We start from the raw sequence: 17,171 nt of genomic DNA on the forward strand, positions 1-17,171 counted from the left end.
GCAAGTGATTATGTACCAGTGTCAGTTCACGTTGCACGAGACAGTCGCTCTTGTCGTCAGCAGGACAATAAACTTTTTGAAGACTTGGACATTAACGGCAAAGTGATACCATTCCAGCTCGATACCGGAGCTGCAGTTTTACTGATCAATGAAGACACTTACAAACTGCTGGGCACGTCTCCGTTGCGTGCCGCTAATGTTCAGTTAACAAGCTATTCAGGGCAACGTATCCCTGTGTTAGGACAGTGCAGTCTTATTGCAACATACAAAGGACAAACAAAACTTGTGTCATTTTACGTCCTTCGTTCTTCTTCTGCAATGAACTTGTTTGGTTTCGATTTATTTCAGTTGTTTAATTTGTCTATAGTAAATCAGGTCTTTTCAGTGAACCAGACTGTGCCTTAATAGAGTGTTTCACGTCTATGTGAAGAATTTGCGGACATTTTTGCACCGGGCCTCAGTTGTACTAAGAACTATGAAGCATATTTGGAACTGAAAGTAAACGCGCAACCTAAATTTTTCAGAGCGCGCAATGTTCCCCACGCATTGCGTGATGAGGTCGCAAAAACATTACACGATTTGGAATCACAAGGTGTAATTGAACGTGTGCAGGCTTCTCTCTGGGCATCACCCTTAGTAATTTTGTCAAAACCTTCCGAAAGTTGAGACTTTGTGTAGACTTCAAGGCAACAGTGAATACACAACTAGTGATTGCAACTTCTCCTTTACCCCACCCGGAAGATCTTTTTGACAAACTGTACCCGGGTAAATATTTTTCGAAGTTGGACCACGCAGATGCGTACTTGCAAATACTGGTGGATGAAGAATCCCAACGCGTTTTGGTGGTTAACACGCATCTTGGTTTGTATCGATTCAAACGACTGCCATTCGGGTGTGAATCTGCCCCTGCATTGTTTCAGCAATATCTACAAACTGTTTGTGCATCAGTCCCTACTGCAACAAATTATCTGGACGATATTGTGATCTCCGGAAAGACGGAAGAAGAACATTTGGCCAATCTCAGAACATTATTTCAGGTATTGCGACAAAATGGTCTTCGCTTGCGAAAAGACAAATGAGTGTTTTTTGCTCAGGACTTACCATACTTGGGACATGTACTCAATGCCCAAGGCCTACATCCCAGTCCCACGCACCTTCGTGCCATACAAGACTTGCCGTCGCCGTAGAATTTGAAGCAGCTACAGAGTGTGCTGGGAAAAATCAATTATTACCACCGCTACGTGCCGAATGCCTCTTCCATTTCAGCTCCGCTTCATTGCTTACACCGTAAAGGTGTTCCGTTCGTCTGGACGACGGAATGTGAAAGCGCCTTTCAACCGGTTGAAATCGGTGTTGCTTTCCAATACTTGCCTCATGCCATTCGATCCCCAGAAGCCCCTTTTGTTGATGGTGGATGCATCGGATTTCGGGATCGGTGCTGTGCTTGCGCACAAAGATGGATCGCACGATTGCCCTATTGCCTTTGCGTCCAAATTGCTCTCGTCTGCGCGAAGAAATTATTCACAGATCGAGAAAGAAGCATTGGCTCTCGTATTTGGTGTTACAAAGTTTCATGATTTCTTGTATGGTCGTCACTTTACCATAATCATAGATCACAAACCTTTGACATCGCTTTTTCATCCGACCACGCCTGTACCTCCACGTACAGCGCAGAAATTCATTCGCTGGTCTATTTTCCTCTCGCAGTACCGCTACGATATCTTGTATCGGTCCACTGCTAATCATTGAAACGCCGATGCATTGTCCCGCTTGCCTGTTGCTGAGGATAGGGCATTCGATTCCTCCGAACTTGCTTGCATGTTCATTGATGCGGAAACCGATGACTTGGTCGAATCGTTTCCGAATGATTTTCGTCGTATAGCTACAGCCACAGCTGCCGACCCTGTCCTTGCTCCCATTCTGCATTTTGTTGCTACGCAATGGCCCTTATCAAAGCCACGGATCGGGGACCTGTTGGTTCGCCGATTTTTTGCTCACAAGGAGAGACTTTTTGTACGACGTGGTGTTTTGCTGTTGCGTTCTGATAATGATCAGTCCAGGGACATGGTACCACGTTCGTTACAGTCCTCTGTCTTACAGCTTCTCCACAAAGGACATTGGGGTATAGTGAGAAACGAAACAACTTGCTCGTCAGCACTGTACTTGGTTCGGAATCGATGCTGCGATTACGAATATGTGCTCTTCTTGCATGGTGTGTGCCGAACAACAATCAACACCACTGCGGAAATTCTTTGCATGGCCAAAAGCCACTTCCCCTTGGCAACGCTTACACATCGATTTTGCTGGTCCATTCTGGAATGCTCGATGGTTGGTTGTGGTAGATTCATTCAGTAATTTTCCTTTTGTTGTCCGGACGTCTTCCACGACGTCATCTGCCACCATCCAAGCGTTATCTGCTATCTTTTGCATTGAAGGTCTTCCACAGAATTTCAGTCATTCTGCAAGGCCAATGGTATTCAACATCTGACGTCTGCGCCATTTTCGCCGCAGTTAAACGGTGCCGCTGAACGATTGGTCAGGATTTTCAAGTCACAGATGTTGAAGTTGAAAGAGTCGCATTCTCGGGAGGACGCGTTATTGCTCTTTTTGTCCTCTTATCACTCTCAGCCCCGAGATGGTCGCTCGCCGGCTGAGTTGCTCCACAGTCGCCCTCATCGAACCTCGATGTCTTTGCTACATCTGCCGCATCAGGTTCCTGTGCAGCGGCAGACACCTGCTTTTGCTCCAGGCGACGTTGTCTACTATTGCCACTATCGGGGTTCACGGCGTTGGCTCGAAGGGCGCATTCTTCGCTGCCTCGGACGCGCTATGTATCTGGTTTTGGGGGGCTCTGGTGAGGTGCGTCGGCATCGCTGCGCCTCTGACATCGCACGGGATCTGCCGCTCGCCGTCTGCTTTCAGCGACGGTGCCATCCGGACAGCGCCTTGGGGACCCATCTAATGGCTCGCCTCAGCCCCAGGTGTTGCCGACGCTGCCTTCCATTTTGCCCTATGGCGACGCACCGCCGCCGCCGCCACCACCACCGCCGCCGCGGCCACCTGTTTTCCCGCCGGCGACGCCCGCAGTGGATGCGTCGCTGCAACCGCCGGGCGCCTTCCTGGGTCACACGCCGCCAGATCGCTTCCCGTGACCAGTTGTCCTCTGACATTAAACTCTTGCACGCTCTGGACCATATATCGTCTTCGCCAGTCGGGTGCCCCGGCCCGATCGAGGTACAGCTGACTTTTCTAGCAATGGTTCACTGATTTCTACGCTCTCATTTGCCAAGACGATAGTTAGCATAGCCTTCAGCTACGTTATTTGCTACGACCTAGCAAGGCGCCATGATCAGTTTCTATTGATATTGTGAATCATGTACCATAAAGAGCGACGTTCTCCATTAATCGATTAAAGTTAAGTATTCCACCAGCTACGTTCGTTTTTCTCAATTATAATTCCCTTGTCATGTTCCAGACCTCACGCCCCGCCTGCGTGAGCTAAAATGCGTGCATTTGGGCCTCCTTTAGGAACACGGTTGGCTCTCCTGCCAACCACAACACCAACCACTAGGTCAGATGTAGGTGATGTGATACTAAGGCTCCTGTGCCTTTCAGTGTGGTCACATTGGGACACATGTAGCTGACTGACAGTCAGTAAGCTAGGTGTCCTAGATAATGGTTCCAGACATGCCAGACATGCCATGACAGCATTAGTGAAGATTCTTAACGGAGAAAATCAATTTAAGAATGAACAAAAGCACCTACATGAATGTAAGTCATTATCACATTAGTGTAGGAGTAACGTGAGGAAAGAGGGAGTAGCTACATGCACAAAAAGTGGAATATATAGTCCAGTCTGTAGACCTCTTTGAGTACCTTATTGAATGCCTATTAGGTGCCGTACTTCAGCAATAGACTTGCAACATACAAGACAACATTTCTGACAGCCTACAGACCCCTCTACAGGAAATGTTTTAAACTTTGTTAAGCAACTGGTGGTGGGGGTACTAATAAGATTTAGTAGAAATAACTGGGAAGTGTTATACTTCTTGAAGATTTCAAAGTAGATTTCATCTCTGATAAGTCTTATTAAGGGCACATAGAATTAATTATTTGCAGCTTCCATCTAACCCTCACAGTAACATTTCCACCAAGAATCGAAGACACAGTGCACCACAATCAGGTCTGACTAAGAAACGAAAAATAATTTTTTACAGAATTGTAAATGCTGATTCGGTTACACAGCTCAGAGAGAAGTTACAGGATGAAAAATGGGAAGAAGTTTACAAGGGACACATGGTAGATGAGAAACTTAATTCTTTCCCAAAAATATTCTTACAACATAATGAACCCACTTTTGTTTACAATGGGTCAGGGACATTAATGTTGGAAGCTGATAAAAAGAATGGCTAACACCTGGGATCAAAAAATCTTGTGCTAGGAAGGGAGAAGGTTTATTTAATGCAAAGAACTAGCTCTAATCAAGACTTAAAAATGCACTAAAAGCAGAAGTGCAAAATTTTTGTGTCAGCAAAAAAGCAAAAAATATGTAATATGCACAAAAGATCAAATTTCCAGGAAGAAGACAAGGACAATTTGGGGCATTATTTGGCATGATGCAAAAACTATGTACTATCCACAAAAGATACAAATTCCAGAAACAAGGCAAGGACAATTTAGGGCATTATCAGATATGATGCAGATAAAATTTGGCAAAACAAATTATGTTGATCATCAAGGTGGCTTGAGCACAAAAATATATGACATGAAATTAAAATTGATGGCTACTAAATTCAATAAATTCATTCTTTCTAACAGCAGCTGAAAAGATGGTGACAAAAAAGCTCTCATCAAAAGCAGGTCCTATAGCCTTATTTAGAAAGGTAACAAGTATGAAACTTCCTGGCAGATTAATACTGTGTGCCGTACCGAGACTCGAACTCGGGACCTTTGCCTTTCACGGGCAAGTGCTCTAGAGCACGTGCCTGTGAAAGGCAAAGGTCCCGAGTTCGAGTCTCGGTCCAGCACACAGTTTTAATCTGCGAGGAAGTTTGATATCAGTGCACAATCTGCTGCAGAGTGAAGATCTCATTTTGGTAACATCCCCTAGGCTGTGGCTAAGCCATGTCTCTGCAATATCCTTTCTTTCAGGAGTGATAATTCTGTAAGGTTCACAGGAGAGCTTTTCTGAAGCTTGCAAGGTAGGAGACGAGGTACAGGCAGAAGTAAAGCTGTGAAGACAGGGCGTGAGTCATGCTTGGGTAGCTCACATGGTAGAGCACTTGCCCATGAAAGGCAGAGGTCCCGAGTTCGAGTCTCGGTCCAGCACACAGTTTTAATGTGCCAGGAAGTTTCATATCAGTGCACACTCCGCTGTAGAGTAAAGATCTCATTCAGGTAACAAGTCCTCCATCACCAGACATCAGTTTTGCCAACTCATGTGATAGATAAATTACAAAAATCATTACATCACTGGCTATGAAGGCATCTCATCCAAAATGATAAAATCTTATGCGGACTTGGTATTGTCATCGTTGAGTACCTTTATAATCAGTACATTGAGGAGTAAATGCTGAAAGACTGAAAGGCTGTAGTGGTAACACCAATATACAAAAGTGGAGATACGCAACTGACTTCTAAATACAGACTGATCTCCTCCATCTAGAGCTATACTCTGCAAATCACATCCCATTGTACCAGTTATTATAGTTTCTTCTCATTCCATTCATGTATGGAGTGCAGGAAGAATGATTGTTCGAATGCCTCTGTTCATGCTGCAATTATTCTAATTGTACCCTCACGATCCCTTTGTGAGCAAGATGTAGGGGGTTGTAGTATATAGTATATTCCTACAGCCAGAATTTAAAGCCATTTCTTGAACCTTTGTTAGTAGACTTTCTCGGGATAGTTCACAACTGTCTTCAAGAGTCTGTCAGTTCACTTTCTTCAGTATCTCTGTGGCACTTTCCCATAGATCAAACAAATCTGTAACCATTCGTGGTGTCCTGCTCTTGATATGCTCCCAGTTAGTTCTACTTAGTAAACAGTTAAGCAATATTCAAGAACAAGTCACATGAGTGATTTGTAAGCAATCTCCTTTGTAGACTAATTGCACGTCCTCAATATTCTATCAGTAAGACAAAGTCTACCACCTGCTTTACCAACTGAGCCTGTGTGATCATTCCACTTCATATCTGTACAAAGTGTTACACTGTGGTATTTGTGTGAGCTGGCCAATTCCAACAGTGACTCATTGATATTACAGTCACAGGATACTGCAACCTTTTCATTTTGTGAAGTGTACTATTTTACATTTTTGAATATTTAAAGCAAGTTGCCAATCTTTTCACCAGTTTGAAATTTTATCAAGATCTAAATGAATATTTATGCAGCTTCTTTTAGACAATACTTCATTATACATAACTGCATCATCTGCAAAAGTCTGAGGTTACAATTGATATTGTCTGCAAGATCATTAACATACAACATGAACAGCAAAGCTCCCAAGACACTTCCCTGGAGCACTTCTACTTCTGATGATGACTCTACATCTAAGATAACATGCTCAATCCAGTCACAAATTTCACTTGACATCCCAAATGATCATACTTTGACAATAAGTGTAGGGGTGGTACTGAGTCAAATGCTTTTCAGAAATCAATCAATACTGCACCTACCTGACTGCCAAAGCTTCAAAATGTCATGTGAGAAAAGTGCAAGTTAGGTTTACTCAATCAGCGTCTTCAGAATTCATGCTGGTTAGCATTTAGGAGGTCATTCTGTTCGAGACACCTCACTATGTTAGAGCTCAAAATATGTTTCAAGATTCTACAACAAACTGATGTCAAGGATATTGGATGGTAGTTTTGTTTATCACTCCTACTACCCTTCATGTAGACAGATGTGACCTCTGCTTTCTCCCAAGAATTGGGCACAGCTTTTTGTTCAAGGAATCTATGATGGATTATAGGTAGAAGAAGGGCTAATTCAGCTGCAAATTCAGTATAGAATCTGACAGGGAGTCCATCACGTCCTGGAGCTTTCTTCAATTTTAACAATTTCAGCTGTTTCTCAACACCACTGACACAAATACCTATTTTGCTCATCTTTTTAGTGCTACAAGGATTAAATTGGGGCAATTTTACTGGGATTTCCTTTGTAAAGGAACATTTGAAAATGGAGTTAAGCATTTCAGCTTTTGCTTTCCTACCCTCAATTTCAGTTCCTGTCTCATTTCCTAGGGACCAGACACTAACTGTGATGCCACTAACAGCCTTAACATATGACCAGAATTTCTTTGGGTTTTGTGAAAGATAGCCAAAAACATTTCATTCAGCATCTCTATGTCTACAGCCCTTAACTTTGCTTTACACCTATTACGTAGTAATCAATGTTTCTTTAGAAGTTTCTTTATAGTGACTGTATACCATGGAGGGTCCCTTCCATTATAAACTGTTCTACTAGGTACATACTTATCCAGTGCATGCTCAATTAGTATTTTAAACTTGAGCCACTAGTTTACTGATCACATCCACCACTAACAAAACTGTAATATTCTCAATTGTTTGTTGGATGATTAAAGTCTCCACTGATGATTACAGCATGACTGGGGAACTTATGTACAAGTGAACTGATGTTTTCTCTAAAGTTTCCTGTTACATCAGGAGATGAGTCTGGTGGGCGATAGAAGGAGCCAGTCATCATTTTATGGCCACCCTGATACTGAGTTTTTCCCAAAAACAATCACACGTGCAGCTTTAGTTTCTATCTCAGTGTATTTAAGTGTCTTGTCTACTGTGACAAAGACATCACCTCCATCTCCTATTTGCCTATCCTTTTGATATACACTTAAATTTTCCTCAAAAATTGGATGGAGAGTTGCCCAGTCTATATATGCGCTCCACACAGTCAGTTACCTTAGTAGCAGTGTCTGATGTGTGGTGCACACCTGACCCATTTAAGGGGACTCTACAGTTCTCAACCCTACTGCACAAGTCCAGGGAGTTGCAACCTAGCTTGACTCTGTTTTCAAAGTCTCTGGTTCAGTCCTTCCACTTGACTCAGAACCGAAGGGCCATTATCAATTCTGAGGACAATGCTGCAAATTGTGAGCTAACTTCAAACTCCATGTGCAAGGCTGGTCTTCTCAACCTTTTCTGCCAGTCGCTGAAATAACAAAAGTATGACCTCAGAGTCCAAACAGGTATCATTTGTTCCAACGTGTGCCACAATCAGCAGTTGCTTGAACACTGTTCATGCAATGGCTGCCACAATAGTCTGTACAACATGTTGAATGATGCCCCCGGACACACATACTGAGTGCACCTGGTGTCCTTCCCTATCACTTGCTGCTATTTCCCTAATGGGTACCATCATTCATCACTGATTTGAACAACCAATGATTAATAGGTCCCCACAATTGTGTGTTTGCCTCCTCTTAACACTGGAAAAAAAAACAGGTTTCCCCAAAACAGGTGACACGAGTCCCATCAACCCTGTACAGATCGCCTTGCCCTACAATGGAAATGCCATTCATAGTCAAGTGGACGAGTAATGACAGATCCCGTACTTTCTGCATACAAGACAAGATAGACAGGAGACTTAAGGTACCTTAAGGTACCCTCTAGTACCAGTACTACAGGTACAAGACTCTTGGGAGCTCTTCCAATACAACTCGCACCAGCTGCCAATTGTTTGACAGTAATCAGGGTGATTTCCAGGTGCTTATGAATGTCAACCAACTCATTCTGTGTTTGAGAACAGCATTCACAGTGGGGCTACATTTTAGTTGGTGCGAAGTACTACAAAAAAATGAACACATAAGTTTAAATTAAGCCCACTGATCATAACTTAATCTCTTGAGCTACGAAGCTGCTAATGTTCTATAAGAATCTAAGCAAACACATAAAATGAAATTTCTATTGTGGCAACAGAAAAACCTATGGTAAAAATTGCTAATTTCCTAAAACTTTTTGAGGTTAATTATAGATATCAGCAAACTCAAAAATAGAGTTAATTTATGATAAATGTATATAATACATACTTCTCATTAAGGGAAGATTAAATGTAACACAATATGTTAGCTGGAATATCTGCTACAGCAACTAAATCACAAATGCCGATTAACTAAAAATTAGTTTATGCACAGGACAATGATAGCTTCTGAAAATTCCCAAAATGGCATGATACAATCAATGAAAGATTATGCAGAAGCAAAGCGAACAGTAAAATATATGAATGTAGAACTGCAAGTCAGAACAAGAATCTTGTAAATGTGGTCTCAAACAAAGGAAAATTCCAAAGTCAACTTTTATACATAAATAACGTCCTAAATTACATGGATTATTTACTTAGCTGTTTCTGTGCCAACTCCTACACTGACATGCCAAAGAAGAACACTACAGTGAGAGTTTATCTCAGTCAAAATCACTAAAATGTGCAGCACCAACAAAGCATGTCTTCTGCCTGTTGCAGCTAAAATGATGCCTTCCCATTTTCTCATAAATGTTTGAAAAAAATAGTTAAGAACAAAATACTAAACCATCCTCCTGTGAATAATCGTTTAACAACTGCTCAATGTGTCTTCTGTATAGTTTTCTCTACTGAGAATGCAATCATATGATCTCTCAGACTCAATTCGAGTACAACAGCAAAAATTACCCTATTGGCATTTCCTGTGACCTGCCAAAGCCTTTGACAGTTAGGATACATAAGTGTGCCAGGGAAACCAGAAAACAAAGAGTCGCACTAGCAAAGGAATAAGATTAATTCAAAGAGGGCAACATTAAATATGGTGTGGCACAAGTTTGGTGCTTGGGTCACTCTTATTTTTGGTCTAGATAAATGATTTACCAGGTACATTGGTGGAATCTTCCGATACAGCATACCAATCAAATAAAAATGACTTACAGGTACCAGAGTTAGTAGAAATCAACAAGCATAAATGGATCAGGCTCCATGTGTGAAGTCCCTGGGTATCCAGATGGATAGTAAACGGAGGGGGTACCAGCATGTGGAAAAATTTATCAAAAAGGTCAGTTCTCACTGCTTTGCACTCAAAAATCTCTCACTTGATGGACCTGTAGACAGGATTGCTAGCATACTTTCACTCAATTCTATTCTGGAGCACTGCAGCTACAGTGAAAAAAAGTGTTTGTTCAATAGAAGTGTCAAATAAGAAAACAGTGCAAAGTTGCTAAAAATTTACTCGCCAAGTATTGGCAGGAGGAAACACTTACAAAGGTTAAAGAAATGTGCTGACTTTTGGAGGCAGTGGCTCATTCTTCTGGCAGAGAGATTGAAGGGGAAGGAAGAAGGGCAAAGGAAAAGCCTTTCCTTCTCATCCCATCTGGTAGGTCTCCCCTGAACCGGGATCGGGGCGCCTTTTCCAAACTCTCCCCATTTCGTAAACCTCACTGGTTCTTTTGCTTCATACCTCTTCCTTCCTCTTCAACACTTCTGACAGAAGAAAGAGACACTGGCTCCCAAGAGTGTCATTGTTCACTCTATGTTCTTAGTACCAGCCTACTCTGTATGCTACTTAAACTGATTTAGTTTGGTGATACACACATGGGTGGATTGGTAATGTAACTTAATGCAGTGAACACAAAGCTTTTTGATGTTTGTGATAACACAGTACCCAAAGATTTTCAAAGCCTACATTATCAATAGAAGGTGCTTAATAACAGTTATCAAGAATAGAACGTCTGTCAAGTGGAATTCAAATAACAAAATATTGCACACGAGGCAGACAATCATGTGTGATTTTACATATGACATGTCAGACTGGACATCACAAGAAACACCTTTCTAATTAACACATTTATAGAATGCCATACAGAGATAGTATCTTCTTTCAAAATAATTTTGTACAGGGATCTAATGTAAAAATATTACATATCATTGAATCACATAATCAAAGTTTCTAATGTAACTACAAGGTTTATCACTTGTGCACAGAATACTCCACAGCTAGCTTTCTGTTATCAGCTTTTAAATATCAGATATCTTTTAACTAAAAAAACCAAAGATATTCATCCCTAATATTTGTAATATACTTCTGGAATTACATTCAAATATATCTATTTCCAGCTTCCACGGCCAGTATATCTAAAGAAAACATTATAAGAGGGAAAGGTCATATTTATCCCACTTGTAGCAGCATAAATAATATTGCAAATAACTTGCTCCTGCTGCTAGAAGACAAATAGAGAAACAATTCATATCTGCCTCCAGGTGCCCAAAAATGTGGCCATTGACTATCTAATCATAAATGATGTGATAAGCTCCATGCTATGCACTGTTAACAGCACCTGATCACAACACCACAGGACTTCAACAAAGCTGACTTTTATGTGATTAGTGACTGCTATTTTGACCAGGTATCAAATAATACTATTGTAGATGCCGTTTTCCCCAGGCTACTCCAGCTACTGCCACATGATTGTATTTGCTTTTTGTCTTAAGTATTCTGTTAGCAGGCTAAGACTGTCATTTACTATCACAAAACTTTAGACCTAGTACACAAAAAACTATTTTTTCCTGTAGCTGCTCATGCCTAAGCCCTTCCGTGATTTATCATTTCGCAGAACTCTTTTTTTACTATTGTTTTCTTCTCAACTCATCTACAAGGTCTCTAGACTGTTCTGCAGCATTCTGTGTTACTTTACACTTGGGTTCATCCTCCTCTAGTTCACTTAATGTCAAATCTGTTGGTCAAATCATGTTTACTATCTTTTACCCTAGTCTTATCTCTCTTTCCCAAATTCTCCATCTACGTGAAGGACATAAGTCATCTTCTCATTTAGCGATTTTGCTGTCCCCTCCTGTCATTATCTACATTGGATTACGAGGTCTGTCTAGGTATTGAAATAGGAGAGAAAGGGGGGGGGGGGGGATATTATAAATGACATTCGCTTTGGTGTGGGGAGAATATTAGGTATTATGAACCTTGTTTCAAGCTGTGAGTTCAGAAAATCAAAGATCTGCTGAAGAAGTTGTATAATGCATTGTAGAAGAAGAGCATACTGGCTAATGAGACATAGACTACTTTATAGTTTGAGAGAAATCACCAGTACCAGAGATTTCTGAGATTGCCTAGGGCACCTGTTTCTGAACAGTATAACCTGTAAACTGAAGAGTGTGCAGAAGAATCCCCACTCTCTCTACCCAGTCATATCACAAGGAGCACTTTCAGGCTGTTTCCCAATGTTATGCCAACCCTTCCATAGTGACAACATAGAGCTCAGACACACATGAGAATGTTTACTCTCCACAAAATGCATTAACAGTATACAAAATACAGATATTAATAATAAACATAATTAGTGCAAAAAACATACCCAAACAGAATTAATGTCAATCACCACACACTAAACTTCTAGATAGGGAACTGACTGTTAGTGTGCCCTGTACAGCAGGTAAGGCGTTGCTGTGGGAGAGTCAAAAGTTCTTATCGCTCATCCAACTGCTCAAGTGGACCCAGCTCTCATTCACAGAAGAAAAAAAAAAAAGAAATAAAGGGACAAAGGATTTTGGGGGGGGGAGGCAATAAAGAGGAGGAGAGGGAATAAGGAGAAAATATTTGCTCCTTCTACCTTCTTACAGTGAATTCAAGGAACTAGACAGTTACTGTTGAATCAGAGCTGATGTACGAAAGTTAAGGCTGGGGTAAAAGTAAGTGAAATACATGCATTTGAGTCCCTGAAGTGGTACATGAGATAATCTCTCTTCCCTCCTTTTGGGTGGCAATTATAATGAAGCGCAGGAAAATTCCTGCATTTTTGCATTCAATGGTAATGATAACAATGTGCTACTCACCATGCCAGGCCGTTCCAGCACAAGTGACTGGCCATGGGTAGTTGTGTACCCATGGTCAGAGATGGGCAGGAGTGGACAAACAGCTGATATCTGGGTAATCAGGAAGCTGGGACATAGCTTGTGCTAGGTATTGAGAGCCCACAGGGAGGGATGGCCAAATGGCTTGTGCGCACACAGAATAAAAGAAACAGGTTGCCTGGTCAGTAGCCTTCACTACCTTCGCATCCTTCGCATGCATATGGGTAAGCTGGTGGGTGCATACAGGTGTGGTACAGTGTTGAAATGATCTGCACTACACAATGTCATTCCTCCCCTAATAATTATTGCAGTAAGCAGCACACTCAGTATGTCATACCACTTTATAAAAAGATCAATAGTAATTTCACTGCATGTTTAAAAAGCTATTTTCCATAACCAAAGCACACTTTCAGAGTGCTTGTGGAAATAGGAACTAATTTCGTCAGACATGGAATCATATTTACCTGTAGACGTTTACTTCTAGGAAGTGACATAACTTAACTATTATGATACAAGACATGGAAACTTTTAGCATGAGAACTACAGTACTAACATTATATTGCTACAGTCACAGTTTGAATGAATCTTCTCATGGAAATCGTTTTTTAAGTAGCCATAAAATATCTCCAAACCAACAATCATTGTAAATAATCCAACCCTTACTGGGGACCAAACAACCCAGCAAAAGCTCCAATAGAGTTGATTGCAAATCTTCAATAAAAATGACAGTTAAAAGGACTTAATACCACTGATAAGTAAAGCAAGTTAATATACTGTGATAACTACTTAAGCACTGAAACAATTTTAGTTATTGATTATTTGTCTTCAACATTATATCATAAAAAAATTACCTGTGGAACTAAGTTTTTCTACTTGGCCAATGACTTTTGCATCTTCTTCAGTAATAAGTTTTTGCACATCTGCTACATCATTTGGATTCACTATTAAAACAACACCTATGCCACAATTGAAGGTTCTTAACATCTCTGTTCCACTTACTCCACCTGCAACAGCAATATAGTTTTCATTTCAGCACAAGATCTATAGCATGACCTTAACAAGTATTACACAATCATTGGGGCAATTGGTGTTCCCTACAAGAAAAGCAAAGGAGGAGGATTATAGTTTAGTTTCCCCATTACTGGTAGTGATTGATGTAGTTATGGCTCAGACTCAAAATAATTAATATAAGACAGAAGATATATTTGAAGCAGTTTAATTGAAAAGTTTGCATTTCAAGCATGCTTTCCCCTAACTAGGTCAATATTTTGTACTGAAATCAGTGGCAGCTCTGACTATACATTCAGATAATTTCACCAATTGCTTGTTTGTGGACCCATGTTTGCTTCAGTTATCACGTACTTTTGTCTATGTCAGTTTTTTCTGTTATTTATTATGTAGGATTAAAATTCAGGAGAAAGGATATCAATTATAAGATTTGCTGACAACATCGCTATCCTCTGTGAAAGTGAGGAAGTGTTACAGAACCTGTTGAACAACTGAAGAGCCTCAGAAACGAAATATGTGAAAAACTTTACATCGTCAAAACTGGAGACAGTGCAATAAATGAAATGAAGGATTTATAAAACCTTGGAAGCAAATTCTGCATGATGGACACAACAACAAACTTAACATCAAATGTACAGACCACATATGAAATGAAATCCAGAAAGATGTAAGAAGCGGATTACCACAGTCAATGAGAATATTCCTCACCAAAAGAATATAGGTTTCTGCTGCAACTACCAATTTCGTGTGTGCCGCTTCATAGTTGTTGCGTGAAGTTTATGCTTGATTCAGCCTACTAATATGACAGCAGCCTGCCGTTGAAACTAATGAATACAGGGGCTGGAGTGGTAAGTTCCACTAACCACTTGTGTGTAGCTAATTGTATTGTACCTTATCTTCCATGTGTGTGTACTGCTCAAGCAATAAATTAGTGTGTTCAATACTTCCAATGTTGCCTGCATACCATGATGCACAAGAAAACTGGGACACTTAAAAAAAAAATATGTGTGCCAACATTTCTAGGCATTTGGGACAACAGATGTAAACTTGTACAAGGCCCCTTTTTTGCCATGGATTTCACCTCGTGGGTATCAGTTGTTGTGTCAGCTTGCCCCCTTAGAAGACTCTCAAGTCTTTCTTTTGAGCAGATGTTCGACTTATGTTCTACCTATAACTGTAAACATACTTATATTGTTGCTGATCGTGTGGAGTTTTACCACTGCCAAAGCAGTCATACTGGGCGTGGGTAGCAGAACTACATGGACTTGGCTGTCATCATAATTTTGTGACAAATGTTCATAAGGAATCTGATGCAGATCAAATGGTTCAAGGCACAATCATACATCTTCCTCCTAAAAGGGAAGTTCAAGAGCAAGCTTTACAGTGTGCAACTCCTATGCTTACACAAGTATTAAACATAGCTCTCACATTTGAAGTTTCATGAGCAGCAGGTAGTAAGATAGAAGCCTGGTGCAAAGTTTCAGAAATTAGTTCCTCCTACCCCTCCCAGCAGTCAGTCAATCTGCAGTGAAATGGGGAAGCTTTTGTAACGGCACAACCGACATCTCAGCTCCATATAGGTAATTGGCATTTGTGACAATAAGAGTCCAGTCACAACAGTGACAGCTTTGTGTTCTGTTGCCTTCATGCCCAAACTGTTTAATTTAACATGAATAGTCCATGCGTCCCAAGCGATGGGCAACATGTAACAGGTGCTATAAGAAAGCAGACATTGCTTCTGTTTGTAACTCCTCTCCAACAGTGTCAGCAGTAATGTTGTCTCCAAGCAAGCTATACATTGAAGTGTGGCTGAGACTGCAGATGGACACCGGTGCAGCTGTTAAATTTGTGAATTCTTAGACTCATGTGGACTTGGGCTCTCCCCCTCCGACTCCAGTGTAATGGAGGCTGGTGAGTTATCAAAAACAACAGATCCCAAATTCTTGGACAGTTTTTGCACATGCGACTCATAAGGCTTGGTTCATTCATTAGCATCACTAGTTGTGAACAATGCTGACACTGGAAATCTGTTTCGTTTGGCACTTTTAAACTGTTTGAATTCTCCATCGATGATGAAGTGCTTTAGGTTTATGATCAAGTTCCATATCAACAGTTAGATGCTCTCTGTGCCAAATTTTCCTCTCTGTTTTCTCCACGACAGGGTTGTGCAACACAATTTCAGGCTAATATTATGATGAAACAGCATGACCAACTCCATTTTTCCTGGGCCCACTCGGTACCGGTAACTTTACCGGATCAAGTAAAAGCAGAATTAGATTGTCTTTAATCCCTTGATGTTATTCATCTTCTTTTTCCAGTGAACGGTCACCACCACTGGCGATAATAAAAAAAAACTATCAGTAAATTATGCCTCTCTGGTGATTTTAAAAAACTATTAACACACAGTCAAGCACTGATACCTATATTTTGTCATGACCTGATGAGTTGCTAGCAAAATTATTGGGGACCATTATTTTTCAGGGACTGACATGGCAGAGGCATATTTACAGCTACTGTTCGACAAGGAATCTAAATGCCTTCTAGTAATCAATGCCCCCTTTGGGCTTTATCAATACCAGTCTTTGCCTTTTGGTGTGGCAAACGCCACCAGCTATTTTGCATTACTTTTCAGAGCAACTTATTCCATCAGTTCCAGGCTGCATCAACTATTTACATGACTAGTAATGCCTGGTGCCTTACAGAACCTTCATGCTCTATTTTCTGTTTTACAGTCTGCAGGGTCAAAGTGTAATTCAATCAAGTCACAGTTTTTCAACGATCCATTACTTATTTGTGTTTTGAAGTGTCGCATGCTGAAATCAAACCATTGCACCAGCACAAGGGTGCTATTTCCGCACTGCGACAGCCCACGTCCATCAAGGAATTACAGGCATTTTTAGACAAAATTGCATACTAACACAAATTCATGCTTGATGCTGCTCCTGTGGCACAACCAATCCATGCAATATTATATAAAAATGTTCCTTTCCACTGGTCTCTGGCTTGTGACTGGGCACTAAAGTTTTTGAAATTTAAGCTGTAGGTCACTTTTCAGCTGGGCCAGCACCTTGTGTTAGTGATAGACAGGTCTCAGTTTGCCATTGGCACTTTCCTTTGCTCATAAGTACGTGGGTAGCTCTGAACACCCTATTGCATATGGCTCTAAATCCTTAAATATAGCGCAACAGCGCTATTTTGAGATGGAGAAAGAGGTTTGGCAATTGTGTATGTTCTAAAAACATTTCATATTTTTCTTTATGGGTCTAAGTTTTACCTTCAGTCTTTGCCAGATAAAGCCACACATCACTTACAGTGGTGGGCTCTTT

The 17,171-nt window shown here is 40.9% G+C and overlaps 1 protein-coding gene across 4 annotated transcripts in view; it reads right to left on the minus strand.

The window, feature by feature from the left end:
* LOC126354610 (trifunctional purine biosynthetic protein adenosine-3) overlaps window positions 1–17,171 on the minus strand; it is an 87,569-nt gene that overhangs the window by 10,196 nt on the left and 60,202 nt on the right. For all 4 annotated transcript variants that reach the window (XM_050004366.1, XM_050004368.1, XM_050004369.1 and 1 more), the window contains exon 14: window positions 13,689–13,841. In XM_050004366.1, coding sequence (XP_049860323.1) covers window positions 13,689–13,841 — 153 coding nt within the window. The remainder of the gene's footprint in view (window positions 1–13,688; window positions 13,842–17,171) is intronic.

The sequence above is a fragment of the Schistocerca gregaria genome, chromosome 3 (assembly GCF_023897955.1).
Source record: "Schistocerca gregaria isolate iqSchGreg1 chromosome 3, iqSchGreg1.2, whole genome shotgun sequence".
Lineage (NCBI taxonomy): Eukaryota > Metazoa > Arthropoda > Insecta > Orthoptera > Acrididae > Schistocerca > Schistocerca gregaria.